Source organism: Chinchilla lanigera, unplaced genomic scaffold (genome assembly GCF_000276665.1).
Source record: "Chinchilla lanigera isolate Chin_1 unplaced genomic scaffold, ChiLan1.0 scaffold00018, whole genome shotgun sequence".
In the NCBI taxonomy this organism is placed as follows: Eukaryota; Metazoa; Chordata; class Mammalia; order Rodentia; family Chinchillidae; genus Chinchilla; species Chinchilla lanigera.
In genome coordinates, this window is record NW_004955419.1 from 20,947,961 (window position 1) to 20,964,465 (window position 16,505).

Here is a 16,505-nt window from a genome sequence, read left to right on the forward strand (position 1 = left end):
TTTTTTTTTTTTTTTTGAGATAGGGTCTTACTATGCAGTTTGGGCTAGCCTTGATTTCACTATGTAGCCAAGCTGGCCTCAAACTCCCAGCAATCCTCCTGGGTCAGCCTCCCAAGTGCTGGGATTACAGGTGTGCACCATCATGCCTGGCATTCTAACCAACATGCTTTGAAGCCACGCCTCCTTGCTGTTGATCTGGTGCCTTACCTACAGTTTTTACATAGTTCAATGACTGTAGTGCTGATAGAGTACTTTTATGTTTGTTTTATGTTCTAAATAATGATATCCTTGAGGACAGAAACTAAGTTATATACACATAAGTATCCTTAGCACAGAGCAGTTAGAAATAAATTTTAGAGAAATGAAACAATAAATTACATAGCAGCCACACTTAGATGGGAATGTGGCCAACAAGGGATGAATGTAAATCTCTGAAGATCTACCCAATAAACAGAAATTGCAAATATAAGAAGGTATAAGGAACACACTTCTAACCCAAGGGACAAAAGATTCCCTGTTAGAGGATGTAACAATAGTTGTGTTACCCTGATAGGGTTTTCACGGAGGGAATATTAACAACACGAAACAGATGAGGCTGACACATGGTGTACGGATAAGAACATGGGCTCTGCAGTGATAGAGACCTAGGGCTGAGTCTTAATCTCCTCATCCATAAAACAAAGCTGACAATATTAAAATCTCCCTTACAAACTTGTAAAGATTAATGATCATATGAAATTACTTAGTACATAGTATTTAGTAAAAATTAACTATTACGATAATTTCTAAAACTTTTGGCCTGTGGCCACATCATTTATTTTAGAAGAGAAGGAAAGAAATAACCCACAGAAACCTAAGCAGCAACGACAGGAACCGGGAAGCTGTGGAATAAAAACTTCACACCCCAGGGGCACAGTTACATCCACTCCTCTTTATTACTGATGATCTGGATTCTAGAAACGAAAAACAGATATATAAAGTACAGACAACATTTAAAGGTGGAATTTGGATTTTAGGTAAAAGAATGACTAAGACGTGAAAGACCAAATGAAATGAATGTCATGATACCTTGTAAGAAAATGCTTGGCTAGAGAATAATCCAAGCTAGCACTGTTGATGGTGCTATGTTTTGTACTAGTTCAGCACACTAGTAATAATAATAGCAGCACCAATAACACAATATGACAACAGCAGCAGTAGCTAACGCTAAGGTACTTACAATGTGCCAGGTACTATAAATGCATTCCATGTGTTAATTCACTTAGCCTGTTAACTCTTAGAAGAAAGCACTTAGGCTTAAAAGTTAAATCACATCCTCTCTAGGTAAGATGGCACATTCCCTCCTCTGGAAGGCTGAGGCAAGAGGATCACAAGTTCAAGCCCAAGCCTGGGGAACTTAGTGACTTAGTGAGACCTTGTCCCAAAAATGAAAGAAAAGTTACAAAAGGGTTGGAGATGTAACCCAGTGTGAAGGCCCTGGATTCAATACTCACTACTACAGTCGCACAAACCAAACCAAAGTAAAACAACCACAACTACAAATAGGTCTCAGTTAAATCTTCTTCCTGCCATTAATGAGCCATTGGTTACTTTATTTCTGAGTTTTAGTGTCCTCACATCTAACTGGAGTTGAGAATACACAGCCCAAGGGATAATGTACGTGTCACCTAATATACATAAAGCACCTACTATAATGCCTTATATCTAGCAGATACCCTGGTAGTTGTATCTTTATTATTACTGTTGACATTAAAATAACTATCAAGTCATAGGACCAAGGACATCACTCTACAAGCATGCGAAGTAAAGCTTAGAAAGAAGATTCTTTATTCTTTTTTAATGAGTTACTTTCATCCTCTTAAAAATAGGTAAGCATTCTATGTTTTTAAGTTTTTCTCAGTACCAATTATACATGAATAAAAAATACAGTATTATAAAGATAAAAAGATTCATACTAGATTTAAAGGTTTTGAGTTTTTTTCTCCTAGGGATGGTAGTGTTAAAAATACTACAGTTCCATAAAGTAAACAGTGCTGAAAAAGAATGAAAATGGCATATGGCTGGAGGAATCTTCCAAAGAAACTACTCCATGCAGTCATCTCCCGTTCTTTTCTCTGCCTTTTAAGGTCACAGGAACATGATAGAAAATCTGGGACTCACACCATCTGTCCAGACAGTTCTATCACTGCTCATTTCTCTTGTTAAATAGTCAGAACGCTTCACACTTCCTAAACACTGCTACTATAAAGAGCAGCTGAAGCAGAATGAAAGAAGCTTTTGCTATCCAGAAATGTAGTAGTTGGAAATGCATAGTTCCTTTGAGGTTCATGGACTTAAGATAATGTCAGTGAGAAGAACAATTTACCCCTTAGAAAGAAATGTAAGAACAAAAAGACTCTAATTCTAGCTCTAAAAACTATCTTCCTTGGAAAAAGAGCAATGCTCTTGTATGAGTTCCCGAAGAACAGATGCAGCAGTTTTGTATTGAGATAACGGCACAGGTCTGTGTATCTCTCATTAGACTAAGCAGAACAGTTTTCCTTACTACTACCACTATAATGAATTATTAATAACAACTAATAGTTACTTAGCACTCAGGACACCTTGACACCCTTCAAAACCCAAAGCATTAACTCTTTTAATCCTTAAAGTCACTCTATGTGGAAATTGCTATTATTATTTCCAATATTACAGTTGAGAAAACTTAGGAAGAGAGGTTGGGAAACTTGGCCAAGGTAATACAGTTCATAAAATGTAGAAGTGAGATTCTAAAGTAAGCACACTTGCTCTGTGTCCTTATGTTTTCTTATAACTTACAATTTCTTTAAAAACATCCTAAAAAGATTAAATTTTGCATCTCTATCCATTTTGAAGAAACAGACTGTGGATGAACATCACACATGTGCCATTTGTCTGGCCGCAATGACTGTCACTATGCATTCATTAATTTACTAATTTTGAAGGGTCTTACAATCAGTTTATGTAGCACAAGGGAGTTTGTTTTCATAAAGCAAAATAATTTTTTGTAATAAATAAAAATTTCGAAGAATAGACTTTGGGATCAGTGTCAGTTTGAGGACACAGTATTTTATGAGCTTGGAAAAAAAATATGGACTACTCTTAAACCTCCAGAACAAGTTCAATCTTACATGAAGACTTCTTGCCTACAGGGTCCCAATAGGATAGGTCAATGTACCCAGGAAAAACCAGAATGAACCAGGAATTCCTCCTCTGTGTTTATAGAATACTCTCCTCTACTCTCAGAGGCTCAAATTTACTTATTAATAAAAGCCTCAATTTTAGCTAGTGAGGCAAATTTATGCTACTGGCTACACAACTACCACAATAATGGCAGTAATGATAGTAGTCATATTAATATTTATAATATTAATAATATTAATATCAATAACAACCCCCAAGTACTGATAAGTTACCAAGTGCTAAGCAATGTGCTAAGTATTTCATACTGTATAGTACACTAGAGAGGCCAGGTGGGATAGTGGTTGAAAGTAGGAACTCTAGAGAGTCTGCTGTCTGTCTGATTCCTTTACTTATTTGCGTGATCTGGAATAAGTAGTACTTACATTCTCAGCACCTCACAGATTACCTATGTGCTGAGGTTGCTGTGAGGATTAGATGGGTTAATACACGTAAAATACTTAGAATAGTGCCTAACAGTAGTTATCACCTGCATGTAATAGAGGAGGCACTTAATATTCAGAAAAGCTAAAGGCCACAAATCAGGACGCAGATGAAGTTTGAACCACTCAGACTACTTCAAAGCTCAGGGGTGTCTAAGAACATCTGAGGTTGTGACCCCACTTGTCCAGCACAGGCCCACAGTGGAACACAGTTATGTAACCATGACTTAGCACAGGTAAACACGCACGTGCTGGTTACAGCACTATGTAAGAATGGAAACATGAGATAACAATCTGTATAAGAATTATACAGTAAAGATGCGGGCGGCTCTCTTATGCTTGTGCTGTGGCTCTCTGTTCTGCTCCATGCTGCCTGCTGTTGTTGCTGATGTCTTACACACATGTGCTCTTTAACCTTGGGACCTCGAAAATCTCCCTTGGGCCCTCTGAGCGGGCCGACACCAGGTCTGTCTGACTTCAAAGTCCAAGCTTCTTGTATCCCCATGTTCATTCTCTCTCTGCCTTATAAAAATTAGCAGCGTGGTTCATTTCTTAGTAGCATATAAAATAATGGTGCATCTTATAATTGATATTATCTTACATTTGATAAAATATGGTAACTAGTGAGCACAATGTATATTACTTATGGATTAGGTCTCAGTTTATATTAAAGTTACATTTGTTTTGTTTTGTTTTGTTTTGTTTTGGGATAGGTTTTCGCTATGTGAACAAGGCTGACCTCAAACTTGCTACGTAGCCAAGACTGGTCTTAAACTTATAGCGACCTTCCTGCCTCAGCTTCCCAAGTGCTGGGATTACAGTTGTGTGCGAACGTGCCCAGCTACAGTTACAGTCTAAAGCTTGCTCAGCACTCATGGACTCAGCCTTAGTCAACTTACTTACTTAAACTTAGTTTCTCCTGAACTATCTTCTCTCCTGAACTATCTTACCTATTCCCATGTAACTATCAAGCTCTTAACGCTCTAACAGTGTTTATTTGGTCTGGGTTCTAGACTCGATTTTTGTGTTTCTGGCTTTGATAGCCTCTCTGGTGACTCAAATCTTTAATCATAATAGCTCCTTCAGTTGACAAACCACTGTCTTCTCACGGACTGTACTCTTAGGCAGTGTTCCCTACACAAGCAAAACTAGACTCTTCAGGTAAGCTGGGAAAGTATTAGCTAATAATGGAGACTGGACAGAGAGATGTAGGGATTTTTGTTCATTTTTCCTTTCAGTTACATCTTTATTTCTACCTTCAGAAATTAACAGGCACTTATCTGATGCGTACTTAAATTTTTTTCCTGATTTGGCCTGGGTGCCTCCATTCCACATATAGTCAGTCTCTTCATAGAAGAAAAAAATGTCAAGTTTTACATCATCTTTTCCTTGGAAGGATAGTTCCAAGCTGTCTTCCACCTAGGGAGAAGATGACAACCATCACAGACTGAAACAATGAAAAGATATTTTTAAAAGCTTTTTTAAAAAACAAAAGAAAAAGAGTCTCATATTTTACACAGAATATTACTTTTAGGACGCATTACTTTTAATTTGGAGTACCACTGAAACTGGGGTGTGCCAGTAGCGTTCCATCATTTACTTTTTTTGTGGGGGGTGCTAGTTGGAGACCAGGTCTCCCTATGTAGCCTTAGCTGGCCTTTAACTCACGGTGTAGTCCAGGCTTGCCTTGAATTTGTGGCAATCCTTCTGCCTCAGCCCCCCAAGTGCTGGGATTACAGCCTACGCCACCATGCCCAGCTTATTTTTTCTTAAATGCACATAAAGTTATTCTTATTACACTAATGAACTTCAGAGTAATTGCCTTATGGTAATTAAAATTATCACTCTCCAGAGAAAATAGGAACATCACATTCTAGAGTCCCTTTTTACTAAAGAAGGAAAGAAAGGAAAAAAATAATCTCTCCTTTTAATAAACCAAGAAAAACTATAAGGAAATAAGTCTCTGATTGCAGTCAATAAATGATTTAAGTGCTAGCATACATAGCCACATACATAACACCAAGCATATCATTTATGTGAAAAAAGAAATTAAAAAATTAAGATATAGAAAAAAATGAGAGCATTTCCCTAAAGAAACATGCTACAAATAATTATGCTCCTATTGGACCTAGAACATCAGTCTGTTACAGCACCAATCTTACAATAATTTGTTTTTTCCCCTTCCAATTAGGCAGTGAGTTCTTCAATGGTAACAATTGTAGTAACTTATTCATCTTTGTGTTACACGTGCAGGGCAAAGCCAGACATACAGTAAATGTTTGGTACATGTTTGTTGAATGACTGAGCTCTATTATTTTTTAGATCTCAGGATAAAATTTTATTCAACTGTTCTGGTACCCCAGAATCATTTATTCATGATAGGAGAAATAACTTAACAAGAACTAAACATATTCCTAGTTGCTCTGTGGTATAATATCTCCCAGGGAACAAGCAAATTAAGCACAAGACAATTATGAGATAATGGACTTAGGACAAAGAATCAAACTGTCTAGAGCAAGTTTACATCTAGATGATGATGGCCTATCTCTGGTTGACTGCTAAGGAAACTGCTATAACTCAGGGCATGTGCAATAAACAGGGAATTCAAGTACTGTTCCTAGCAATCAATAGAACATTTGTGTTCATAATTATAATCACATCCATTCCTAAGTGAAAATAAAATTATATGACCCATAAAAAACCATATAAATTCATACAGGGTGAATAGGACTCCACTTTTAACATTAATTTTATATTATATTATTTCCCAATAGAGTGGCAATAAATGAATTTACTAGAGTCCAGTATCCTTTCCTTATTGTCAATTAAAAGTCAAATTTTCTAGCTTTTCCATAAATAGTGCAGAAATCACAAGTCTCAACAAGCTTCTGCTGAATCTATTCTGATTAATACTGAGTGATAAAATTATGCAAGTGTTCTTAACCATGTCTGAGTTCTTAACATAAATTTTACAACTGAGACACACTACTTATAAAATAAGCCAATTTTTGTTACTGACCTTCCCAAACTTGTGTTTGAGTGGAAGTCCTGCTTCCTGAAATGCTAAAATAATATCGTGTTTGTAATCTTGTATAAAAATCCCTAGGTCGACATCTTTGCTATAAGGAATGATACTGCACTGCCGATACCATCCTAAAAAAAGAAAGGGCATGAGGTTTTTGTTTTTTTAAAGGTTAAATCTGAAAATATCAGTCACCTTAATGGATACTTTCATTTCCCAAGATTAGACTTACAGTGCTTTGCCAAATTTTTAAAAAATTAAATCCCAAACTAGAAGACTAGTCACAGGAGTCATCTCTTAAAGAACCTCCTTCTTTCTTCCATGTGTCTATGTACATATACACTTACCTACCTGCCTACGTACTTATATTTCTTTACTTTTCCTGAGTCAACAATTTGTAGAACTTAACAGCTCATATCTGATGGGTCACATAAAAAAGGAGCAGTAGCAGTTTCAATTTTCAATACATTCCAAACATTGTTAAAAGTTTACTATCTATCTACTTCTCAACTAGCTGCTACAGCATTTTTCTAAAACAAAATACCCTAATATTCCTAAGGACTCCCAAGTCTTCCCTTACCAATCCTTCTACCCAAATTATTTCGAAAGTAAATACAAGTGTAGACTTGTAAAGCAGTTACAATTATCCTAATAGGCCCTGATACTGAGCAATATTATTTGAAATTCTAAAAGAACTCTATCAAATAATTTTAAACTACTACGAATGGAAGATTCCTTTCTCATCTACAACTCCTTCATTTTATAAATGCTCTTAAATCAAGAAAACCATGGAGCTAGAACATCAAAATGAATCGTAGCCAATTATTAAGAAATATTTTTGGTAACACAGATGACAAAATAATCTTGCTTCTAAAAAGTTAAACCTTAAAGCAAATATTACGTAAGTGTGTGAGAAATGTTCTTTTTTGGTTTACTCTAATGGTAAGCTCCTTCACAGGCAGAACCGTGCAATCTGCACAGCTTAACTAGGATAACCTATATCCTAGCTGACACTTACTGTACCAACGTAATTAATTAAGGCATTTCCCTTCACTTTCAAGTCTCCTGAATTAGCCAGGTATGGTGGTGCATGCCTGTAGTGCCAGCCCTGGGGAGGCTGAGCCAGGAAGATCATTGTAACTTCAAAGCCAGCCTGTGCTACACAGAGAGACCCTGTCTCAAAAATAAGTCTGCTAAATAGGACAGTAAATTATAGTAACTATAAAATCACGAAATGAACTAACTTTTGTATAACTATAGTTAAAATAAACTACAGTTACAATGAAATTGGAAAAAGCCCCCACAATTTAAGATTCTAAGTCATTTTAAATTTCAAGGAAGTTTGATCTGATGAGTAGTGGTTGAAGATCAAGACCATAGAAAAAGTCTGTACTTCCCCACCTCAGAACAGTGATAACTAATTAATGATACTATCAATGACCCAGAAAAGGGTTGTTGAAGAAAACTTAGGATACTTCTTCTTTCAGTCTTCCTCTCCTTAGAAACTTTCAGTGTGATGCAAACTGGTTGTATGATGTATAAGTAAAACAACAGAATACAATTTTTTAAAAAAGCAGTAACATTTTTAGGGAAAGAAACAATAACATACTAAGTTAAGGATTTCTTGAGAATCAACTGTAACCTATTTGTTCTGATATAAATTTTATATACATTACTTGTGCTTTATAAACACAGATATGACCTTCCTAAGATTCTATTTTATATTTCTGAAATTTATTCCTTTAAAGAATCAATAGATCGCTCCTTGTGGTACTAGTGTTTATTCTGCCTCTGAATATTACACTTCAAATATCACTAATGTTCTGTCATCTCAAGCAGTCATCTCTAAAGCCAAAAAGGGTGAAAAGACAAGAAGATAAATGAAAAGCAACATGAATCTTACCTAGACAAGTTCCACTGCTCAGCCAGAATCGTACTCCCAATTTGTTTAATGTTTTGGCTGCCAGCTGCAGCAATTCCTTTGCGCTCTTCTGAAAGGTCATAGCTTCCACAGTGCTATCATCAAGGTACTGCTACAGATTTAACAGACCATCAGCTATTATTGTTATTTTCAAATTGGTGGAAATTTATGCTACAAGCATAATTGCTAGAAATTTAGCTACAAGCATAACTGACACAAAATAAATAATGTTTCCATCGTTTATGGACGGCACTAGTCTTTACAGTCTGTAACACAGTAGGAAGAGTACAGGGGATTTTAAATTAGATTATCTATATTCAAATCTAGGACCACTTCTTTCCAGCTGTGACCCTGGGCATAGCATCTCTCAAGAATGTAAGCTTCATTTTATTTATCATGTATCTCCAGTGCCTAGAACAGCGCCTGAATATTTGTCAAATGAATGAGAGAAAGAAACATTAAACAAACTTGTCATATATCTAATTTCTTCATCTATAACAAGGATAATAAATACAATTTTCAGGACTGGTGTGAAGATTTAAGGTGAAAAATGCCATGAAAAGTATAAAGTTTTATAACAAATACTACTACTATCTATGCAGTCATTTATCTTTTTTGGTTTTCTTCAGTTTTACTGTTCTGGGCATGAGAAAAATACTAAGCTTTTCAGTGATGCTTTACTATGCATACAACAAAAATTGAAACTACTTGGCCTAGCAGACAAGGACAACTGGTCCCTGACAAGTGGCCCAGCCCTATCTCCACCCTACATATATTTAATATTACAGCAAGTCTTCCCTGACCCCCATTTACCACCACTGTGCCTTTATATATGTTTTTCTCTGTCTGATGTGCCCTTCAACAATAAAATTTTTTAGGTCTCAGCTCCAGCCTCTGAGAAATATTCCCTGATTTTTCCAAGAAGACATATGTCTTTATTCTCCCAGTGTTCCCCTTCTTTTCAACATTTATGGAGCGAAGAATTATGTATGGCACTACACGTACAAAGATAAGCAAAAGACTCTGTTCCTCGATGAGCTTATAACAGTTATGTAACATATACTTCAGTAAATTGTAATCGTTGCTTTTATTTCTATTCCCTCTACTGGACCGTACCGATGGCCCCATAAAAGCATGTACTGTATCGCTCTATCACTGACTGTGTCTACAGATTTAGAATGCTGCCTGACATATATGAGTTACATGTGACCAATTCAGCTGAAGAGCGGGAAATGAATAAATGGTTAAGTCCATCCCATGCTTACAATGTCCTAAAACATCCTGTGATTCTTTAATAGTATTGTAGGAGTATGTATACAATTCCTAGAAATACATCCTAGGGATTGTAAGGACTAAGGACTATAGGGACCTTGAGGAAAATGAGTTTCCTAAGATAAGTTGCAATCTATGGAATACATGTTACAAAAGGATCCCCGCAATACGAAAACATCCCTTGTTTCAGAGCTATAATTTCTTTTAGGACACCAGACTAGAATGAGAGATACATGTTCTTATGCTTGGGGTAGTAGAAAAGGCCTGGAGGTAGGAGTTTGGAGGGCTAGGTTTAAACAGTCACCATGTATTTTAAACATACCTTGTAAATCTTGGCATCACCCTGCCTCTAGAAAAACATGAAAATTAATATCTTAATTTAAATGTTATTCCCATTTTAATCTTTCCTGTTTTGCCAGTGGGCACACAAAATCAAGAAGAGCACAAACCTTCCCCACCAATTACAAGATGATAAACAAGGTGATAGAAGCTACCCATTTTTTCATAGACAAGGAAACCAAAGCTTAGATTTTTTTCGCGAGGTATCAGAACAAGGACTATAGCTGTAGCCATACAGATAGTCCTAGGCCAGTTGCCCAGATATTTCCAAATTCCCTTCTCGTTTTTTACTGAAATTCAACAGGCTAGAACTCATTTATAATTTCGTGATTTTTAAAAAATTATTTATTTATTTAATCTTTTTTGAGACAGGGTCTCGCTGTGCAGTTCAGGCTGGCCTTCAGCTCACTTTGTAGCCCAGACTGGTCTCGAACTCACAACGATCCTCCTGCTTCAGCCTCCTGAATGCTGGGATTACAAGTGTGCACCACCATGCTCGGCTTTATCCTTTTTTCTGAATTAAAATCAAATTCAGGAAAATGCATATCATCCTAATTCTGAACTTCTTGGCGGACTGAGAAAATAATTAAAAGTTAAAAAAGAGTCTGAAAACTTCCTGAAGTGAAGCTAGCAGACAGTATTTGAATCTTGGGAATGATGTGAACGGTAACAGTAATGGGAGAAACCAAAGGATATAATGAGAAGAGCACTGCATCATTATTCCTTCTAAAGATGCTTAATCTGAATCTCACAAAAGGAAAAACCAAATAAACACCAAATGAGGGACATTTCACAAAATATCTGGCCTAGAATCTTCAAAAGCATTGTAGTTATAAAAGTCAATAAAGGACAAAGAAACTGTCCCAGATTAAAGGAGACCAAACAAACACGAAAAACCAAACCAAAACAACAATAAAAATCCCATTAAAAGTGGTATAATATGTAATTTAGACTGACTCCTTTTATTACAAAGGTCATTAATGGAATATTCAGAAAAATCTGAGTGAGGATCAAGTGGCTATAATCTATCTGTTAATTTCCTAGTTGTTGTATCAGGACATGTAGAAGAATGTTACTATTTTTAGTTATTTGGTAATAGGGCATCTGATCTATAGCTTACTCCCAAAAGGTTAAAAAAGTGTTATCTGTATTGTACTTCCAACTTTTAGCTAAGTGTGAAATTGTTTTTAAAAAATTCAAAAGAAGAAGTTAGGAGGCTGCTTTACAAAATTTATTCGATTAGTTCACTGCTTTACATCGAGCACTCATTGTATTTAACACTGGCGCCACCAAGCGTTCAAACATATGTACACCGAATTTGGAAAGGGACCCTCATCAAGTTTCTAACACAAGAAATGATCACAAATGAAACATTTAGTAGGACAAGGATTTAAAAACACCGTCAATCCCATTCGCTGCTCTGTATCAGTAATATCAATACAATAGCAGAAATAGACAAAAACCAATTAGGAATCATAAGTGTGCTTTACTGCAAGGGAAAGATACAAAAACCATGGTGAATGAGTAGTTTTGCCTGATCATGTCATGAATATAATTACAGTCTTGCTGTCCGACGTTATTTTAAACACTGCCCTCAATGATTCAAAAAACTAGAGTATGACACTATCCAAACAATTTCTCCGTATTTTGAAACATTTTACATTGTATACCACTTTCTCACAAAATGAGAAGGGCAAATCCTTATTAGGTAGGTAGCTTCAACCTTGTGAGACTGGAGTAGTTCTCGTAAGGGTCCGTAAAAGTCATCTGTTTAGATAAGCACCTTATTCTCCATTCATTTTCTCATACTTATAGGATCTTTTCCTTGTGCCAGGTATTGTAATGGATACTGGGGTTACGGAGGTGAATAACCTCATGATAACTAGTACGACAGAGGTGGCAACCACAGCAAATTCCCGTATGGCAGTAAGAGTGGACAGTTAAGTTTAAGCACCAAGCCTCATCCTTTTCCATATCTTATTACTAAGTGGTGGGAATATATCAGGCAGAATTTGCCTACTAGAGTAAGCCCATCCTCACATGCAGTTTTCTGGGTTTGCCTCCATTAGGCTCGGTAAAATTTATAGCCTAACAACTACCAATTTAAAGGAATAGGACAGGAAAGCCCACTTGGATTGTCAGACCTAGGTCTTAGATGCCATGTACCCTACCAGAGAAATCTAGCACTGTAGGTCTTGGCCATTTGGTGGTAATATAAAAGTGTACTTCTTATTTTTCATTCCATTTCACCCTTGCGTATACAGTTTTCTGGGTAGAAAACATCACAAAATAAAAGGCAGGTACAAAGACTAGGGTACCAAAACCCCACTGTCAATTATGTGTTTTCACTATGTCTGTGGTTTCATGTTATCTCTAGAGTTGAACTTTCATGCCCTTCAAAATCATCTTTATATCCCCAGAAGCTTGGAATAAGTTCTCAATACATGTTTACTGAGTTGAACTCCAGAGCACCAGAAAAAAGTAAAGTTCAAAAAGCACTTGGTCTTTGTGTAGCATTTGTCTTCATAAAACTTCATAAAGACAAAAAATTCACACTCAGTGCCAAACTGCTGAGAAAAATTATTTTTTCATCAAGTCTGCTCTAAATCTACAAGGTCCATCTTTTACAGAGGCTTCGTTCTTCTTAGATTGCTTCCAAAAGAGAATATATCATCTTTTATAAAGTTTATGAGTTACTGTAACCAAACACAGAGGCCAGGGCTAGACCAGTCAAAGTCTATTTAAATAAAAAAAAATATATCAAAGCGTCTATTTAAAAAAGAAGTGGTTTTTCAACATTAATTTTTAATCTATTTTTAAAAGTTAAAAGAAGAAAACAAATGGATGAAATGGAAAATACATCTTACCTGTTTTCTACAAGACCCTTCAGTCCTTCTATCCAAATTTTTAAAAACAGACACAACATTTCCTTAATTTAGAAAGTACATTATTTGTCTCTAACCTGAAAGAATGTGCGAGCTTCTTTATACCTGCACTCAATAAATCTAGAGTGTGGTATTTCCTCTAGGAAGTGCTCCGGGTCTTTTGGAATGACAACTTCTAGTCCATCTACAGTAACTTGCTGTAACTCTGGCCTGAAAACAGAGTTAAAATTTATCATGAGGATTTAACCCAGAATACTAGCAGCCTCTTCAAAATATTAAACACTAGGAAAATAGCTAAACTTCAACTATTTTTTCTTCAATTATCTTGGGCAGCAATTAGGAACTGTAGTAAGGAAGTCTGAAAATCTGGCACCAAACAGCAATTGAGTTTTAAGTATTTTGGCTAATGTATTTTAAAACACTTTTAGACTTATTCAGATGTACTTTGGCATTTTTAGAAGTGACATAATTTTAAATTACCAATTTACTTTTGGAGCAGTAAATGTTTTTAGCACATAGACATAAGTAAATTACAACAGTCTGTGAGTCTCATTACAGGCAAAATGCTATCTGGAAATTAGTCTTATTTCCTTCTGGACCCCACATTCTGTAAATATTCTTTAAGACTTTTCCATTCTTTATATAAACAATTCAATGTAGAAATAGTTTTTACCTACGGGCATACATACTGACCAGATATCTGTTAAACTTTGAGATAAACAAGGTTTTAAAAACTAATAGAAAATGTCTTACAAAGACATTTATTTAAAATATAGAATAAGAAAAATGTGCATAAAATTGTTGGAGAATAGAGCTATGATTTTAACAAAATAACGAGGGCCAATATTGACAACTATCTTCCTCTAGCTCATTCCTTCTTTGTCTATTTTATTTCTAAAAAATTGGCTTGGTTTACAAAAAGTTTGACTTCACAAATAACAACTATTTTCCTCCACCCTTATTCCTTCTTTGGTCATTTCATTCCTAAAAACATGGCTTGGTTTTAGAAAAAGTTTGACTTCACAAGTACCCAAAATGTAGATGGCTTCAGTTGTAAATAGCTGTTTCAGTTGTTTTTCAAATATGTGAATAAATATACTCTAACTATAACAGATAAGCATGGTCTCTCTAGAAGCTGCCAAGAAAGGTTTTCAATATAAAATTTTCCACAAGAATGGTAAACTTCAAGGCAAAAGACAAATGTTTACTGCTACCTTCATATCACATTCTGGTCTAGGTTAGAAACTGCATGTTTCCTGTCTAATTTCAAGAATTCTTTTTCATCCTACTATTGATAAATTTTATGTAAGTCCCTTCATATAACTGTTCTTCAGGAGAAATTTTTATTATTGTAATAGCTAACAATATTTTTTGCACATAGCTTAAAATATGTAAGTACTTAATCCATAATGTCACAAAATAACAAATTAAAAAACCCAAATCTCCACCACAGATATTGAATTTATTATAGACAAAGTGTATGTTCAACTTCATATAGGTATATGTATAAATTCATACAACAAGGTTAACATATGTAGTAGAGGTTACAGCTTGTGTATAGTATCTCAGTATCTGCTTCCCTGCAGTTCTGTGTTGTATCCTAAACCAAACCCCTGTACCGCCATGTTTACTTATTCTTTTATTGTTGAAGAATATTTGGGTTGCCTTTCACTGGGAAGATTATAAACAATATTACTATGAACAGTCATGTAAACTTTTTTTTTTCTTTTTTTATACTGGGAATTGAGCCCCAGTCATGTAAACTATATACTAGATTTCATTAGAAAATATAAAAAAAGTGTAAGAATTCATGACTAGACAATGCTCATTTCGTATTTTCCCCTTTGGCTCTAAACTTACCTGTCAAAAGCTCCAGGGTAACGTCCAAACTGTAACTTTCGAAAAGGAACAAATTTCCTGTCAATGTGCCCTTTGAGCCGTAGATGGCCGTGCCAGAGGTAGTTTCCACTTCTCCCATGAAAGACCACCAAGTGGATGGCATGAGTGGCCCACTTACAGACACAGTGCAGGGGGATTTCAGTTCCAGAAAGTGAGTCTATCCCATCGAGCCGAGGATCTTTGCTTTCAGTCTTCAGGCACTGAAATCCCATGTTCTCAGCTACTGGAAACCAGCCTTCCTGAAATCAAATAAACATCAAGCCTGAACATTTAAAATTAAGTAACAGTAGCAAAACTACAGTGATGGTTACACTAAATAAAAGCCATACTTCTGTGCTAATTTGCTCCTTGCTAAATGATTTAAAAATGAGGGTCATGAGCAGAAGGTTCTAGAGAGAGAATAAAGGAAGTAGCTAAAAGACAAGCTATGTACTCCAGAAGGTGTGCTCAAGGGTTCTCTTCATGAAAACTAAATTGATATAAATTTCTTCCTTGAAATGAGAATGTTCATTTTAGTATTCTCTGGTTAGTTTCTCAAAAGTAAATGTCAGTACCAGGAGCACTTAAAATTAAATTTGCAATTATGAAGTCCTAACACTTTAAATGTTACAAGAGAACGCCATTACAATTCAAATACCCTGAAAAAACAGACTGAAAAATACTACAGACAAAGTACATGTTCAATTTCATCTGGGTATAAATTCATATAACAAGATTAATCTATGTGGTAGAGGTTATAGCTTGTGATAGTATCATGCAGTTATTTGTGAGGCTTTTCAGAGGTGGCTAGATCTAGACTGTTTGATGCTGGGATTAAGGCTGCATGATTACTAAACAAATCCACTGATTGATATGGCATAATTCTGCGTTTGGATAATGGGAAGGGACAGAAAGAGGGCTGTTGACATCACTTGCTGCTTCTTCACTACTTTGCTGCCTTCTACCTGCCATGAACTGTTTCTCGTCTGTGATGCCTGTCTGCTGTACCACCCCGGCTTGGAGCCAGCCAACTACGAACTGAAACCTCTATGAATTGAAACCTCAATGAACTGTGAGCTAGTAATAACCTTTCTTCTTCAAATACTGGGTATTAGGCTCAGCAACAAGAAAAGTAAATAAGGAGATATTTCAACAATCAGTACCATAGGTATTATGTTATAGATATGTAAGAATTTACAATTACCCAAGAACTTTTATTTATATTATTGCATTTGCACATGGCACCTGCTCTATAATGTAAGCAGTACAAGTATCATAGATAAAGAAACAGAATCAAGGAAGTCAGGTATCCTATCTAAAACAGAATAAGATACAAAGGCACTGTAAGCATTTAGGTATTTTCCAAAGAAAATCTAAATTCCTTCTACTATCTAATACTACCTCTCTAGTTCATATAACCACAGAAATTATGTGAGATTAGGAAGGCAGATATGTCTAGCATGGTGGCGCACATCTGTAAACCCAGCCCTCGGGAGGCTGGGGCAGGACGATTGTTGTGAGTTTGAGGCCAGCCTAGGCTACAAAGT

General features: G+C 35.8%; 1 protein-coding gene across 2 annotated transcripts in view; it reads right to left on the reverse strand.

Moving 5' to 3' along the window:
- Window positions 1-16,505, reverse strand: part of Fktn (fukutin) — a 61,132-nt gene that overhangs the window by 14,299 nt on the left and 30,328 nt on the right. For both annotated transcript variants that reach the window (XM_013513225.1, XM_005382776.2), the window contains exons 5-9: window positions 14,941-15,218; window positions 13,158-13,290; window positions 8,567-8,696; window positions 6,661-6,794; window positions 4,933-5,060 (exon numbers count right to left, since the gene is read on the reverse strand). In XM_013513225.1, the coding sequence (XP_013368679.1) occupies window positions 4,933-5,060; window positions 6,661-6,794; window positions 8,567-8,696; window positions 13,158-13,290; window positions 14,941-15,218 (803 nt within the window). The remainder of the gene's footprint in view (window positions 1-4,932; window positions 5,061-6,660; window positions 6,795-8,566; window positions 8,697-13,157; window positions 13,291-14,940; window positions 15,219-16,505) is intronic.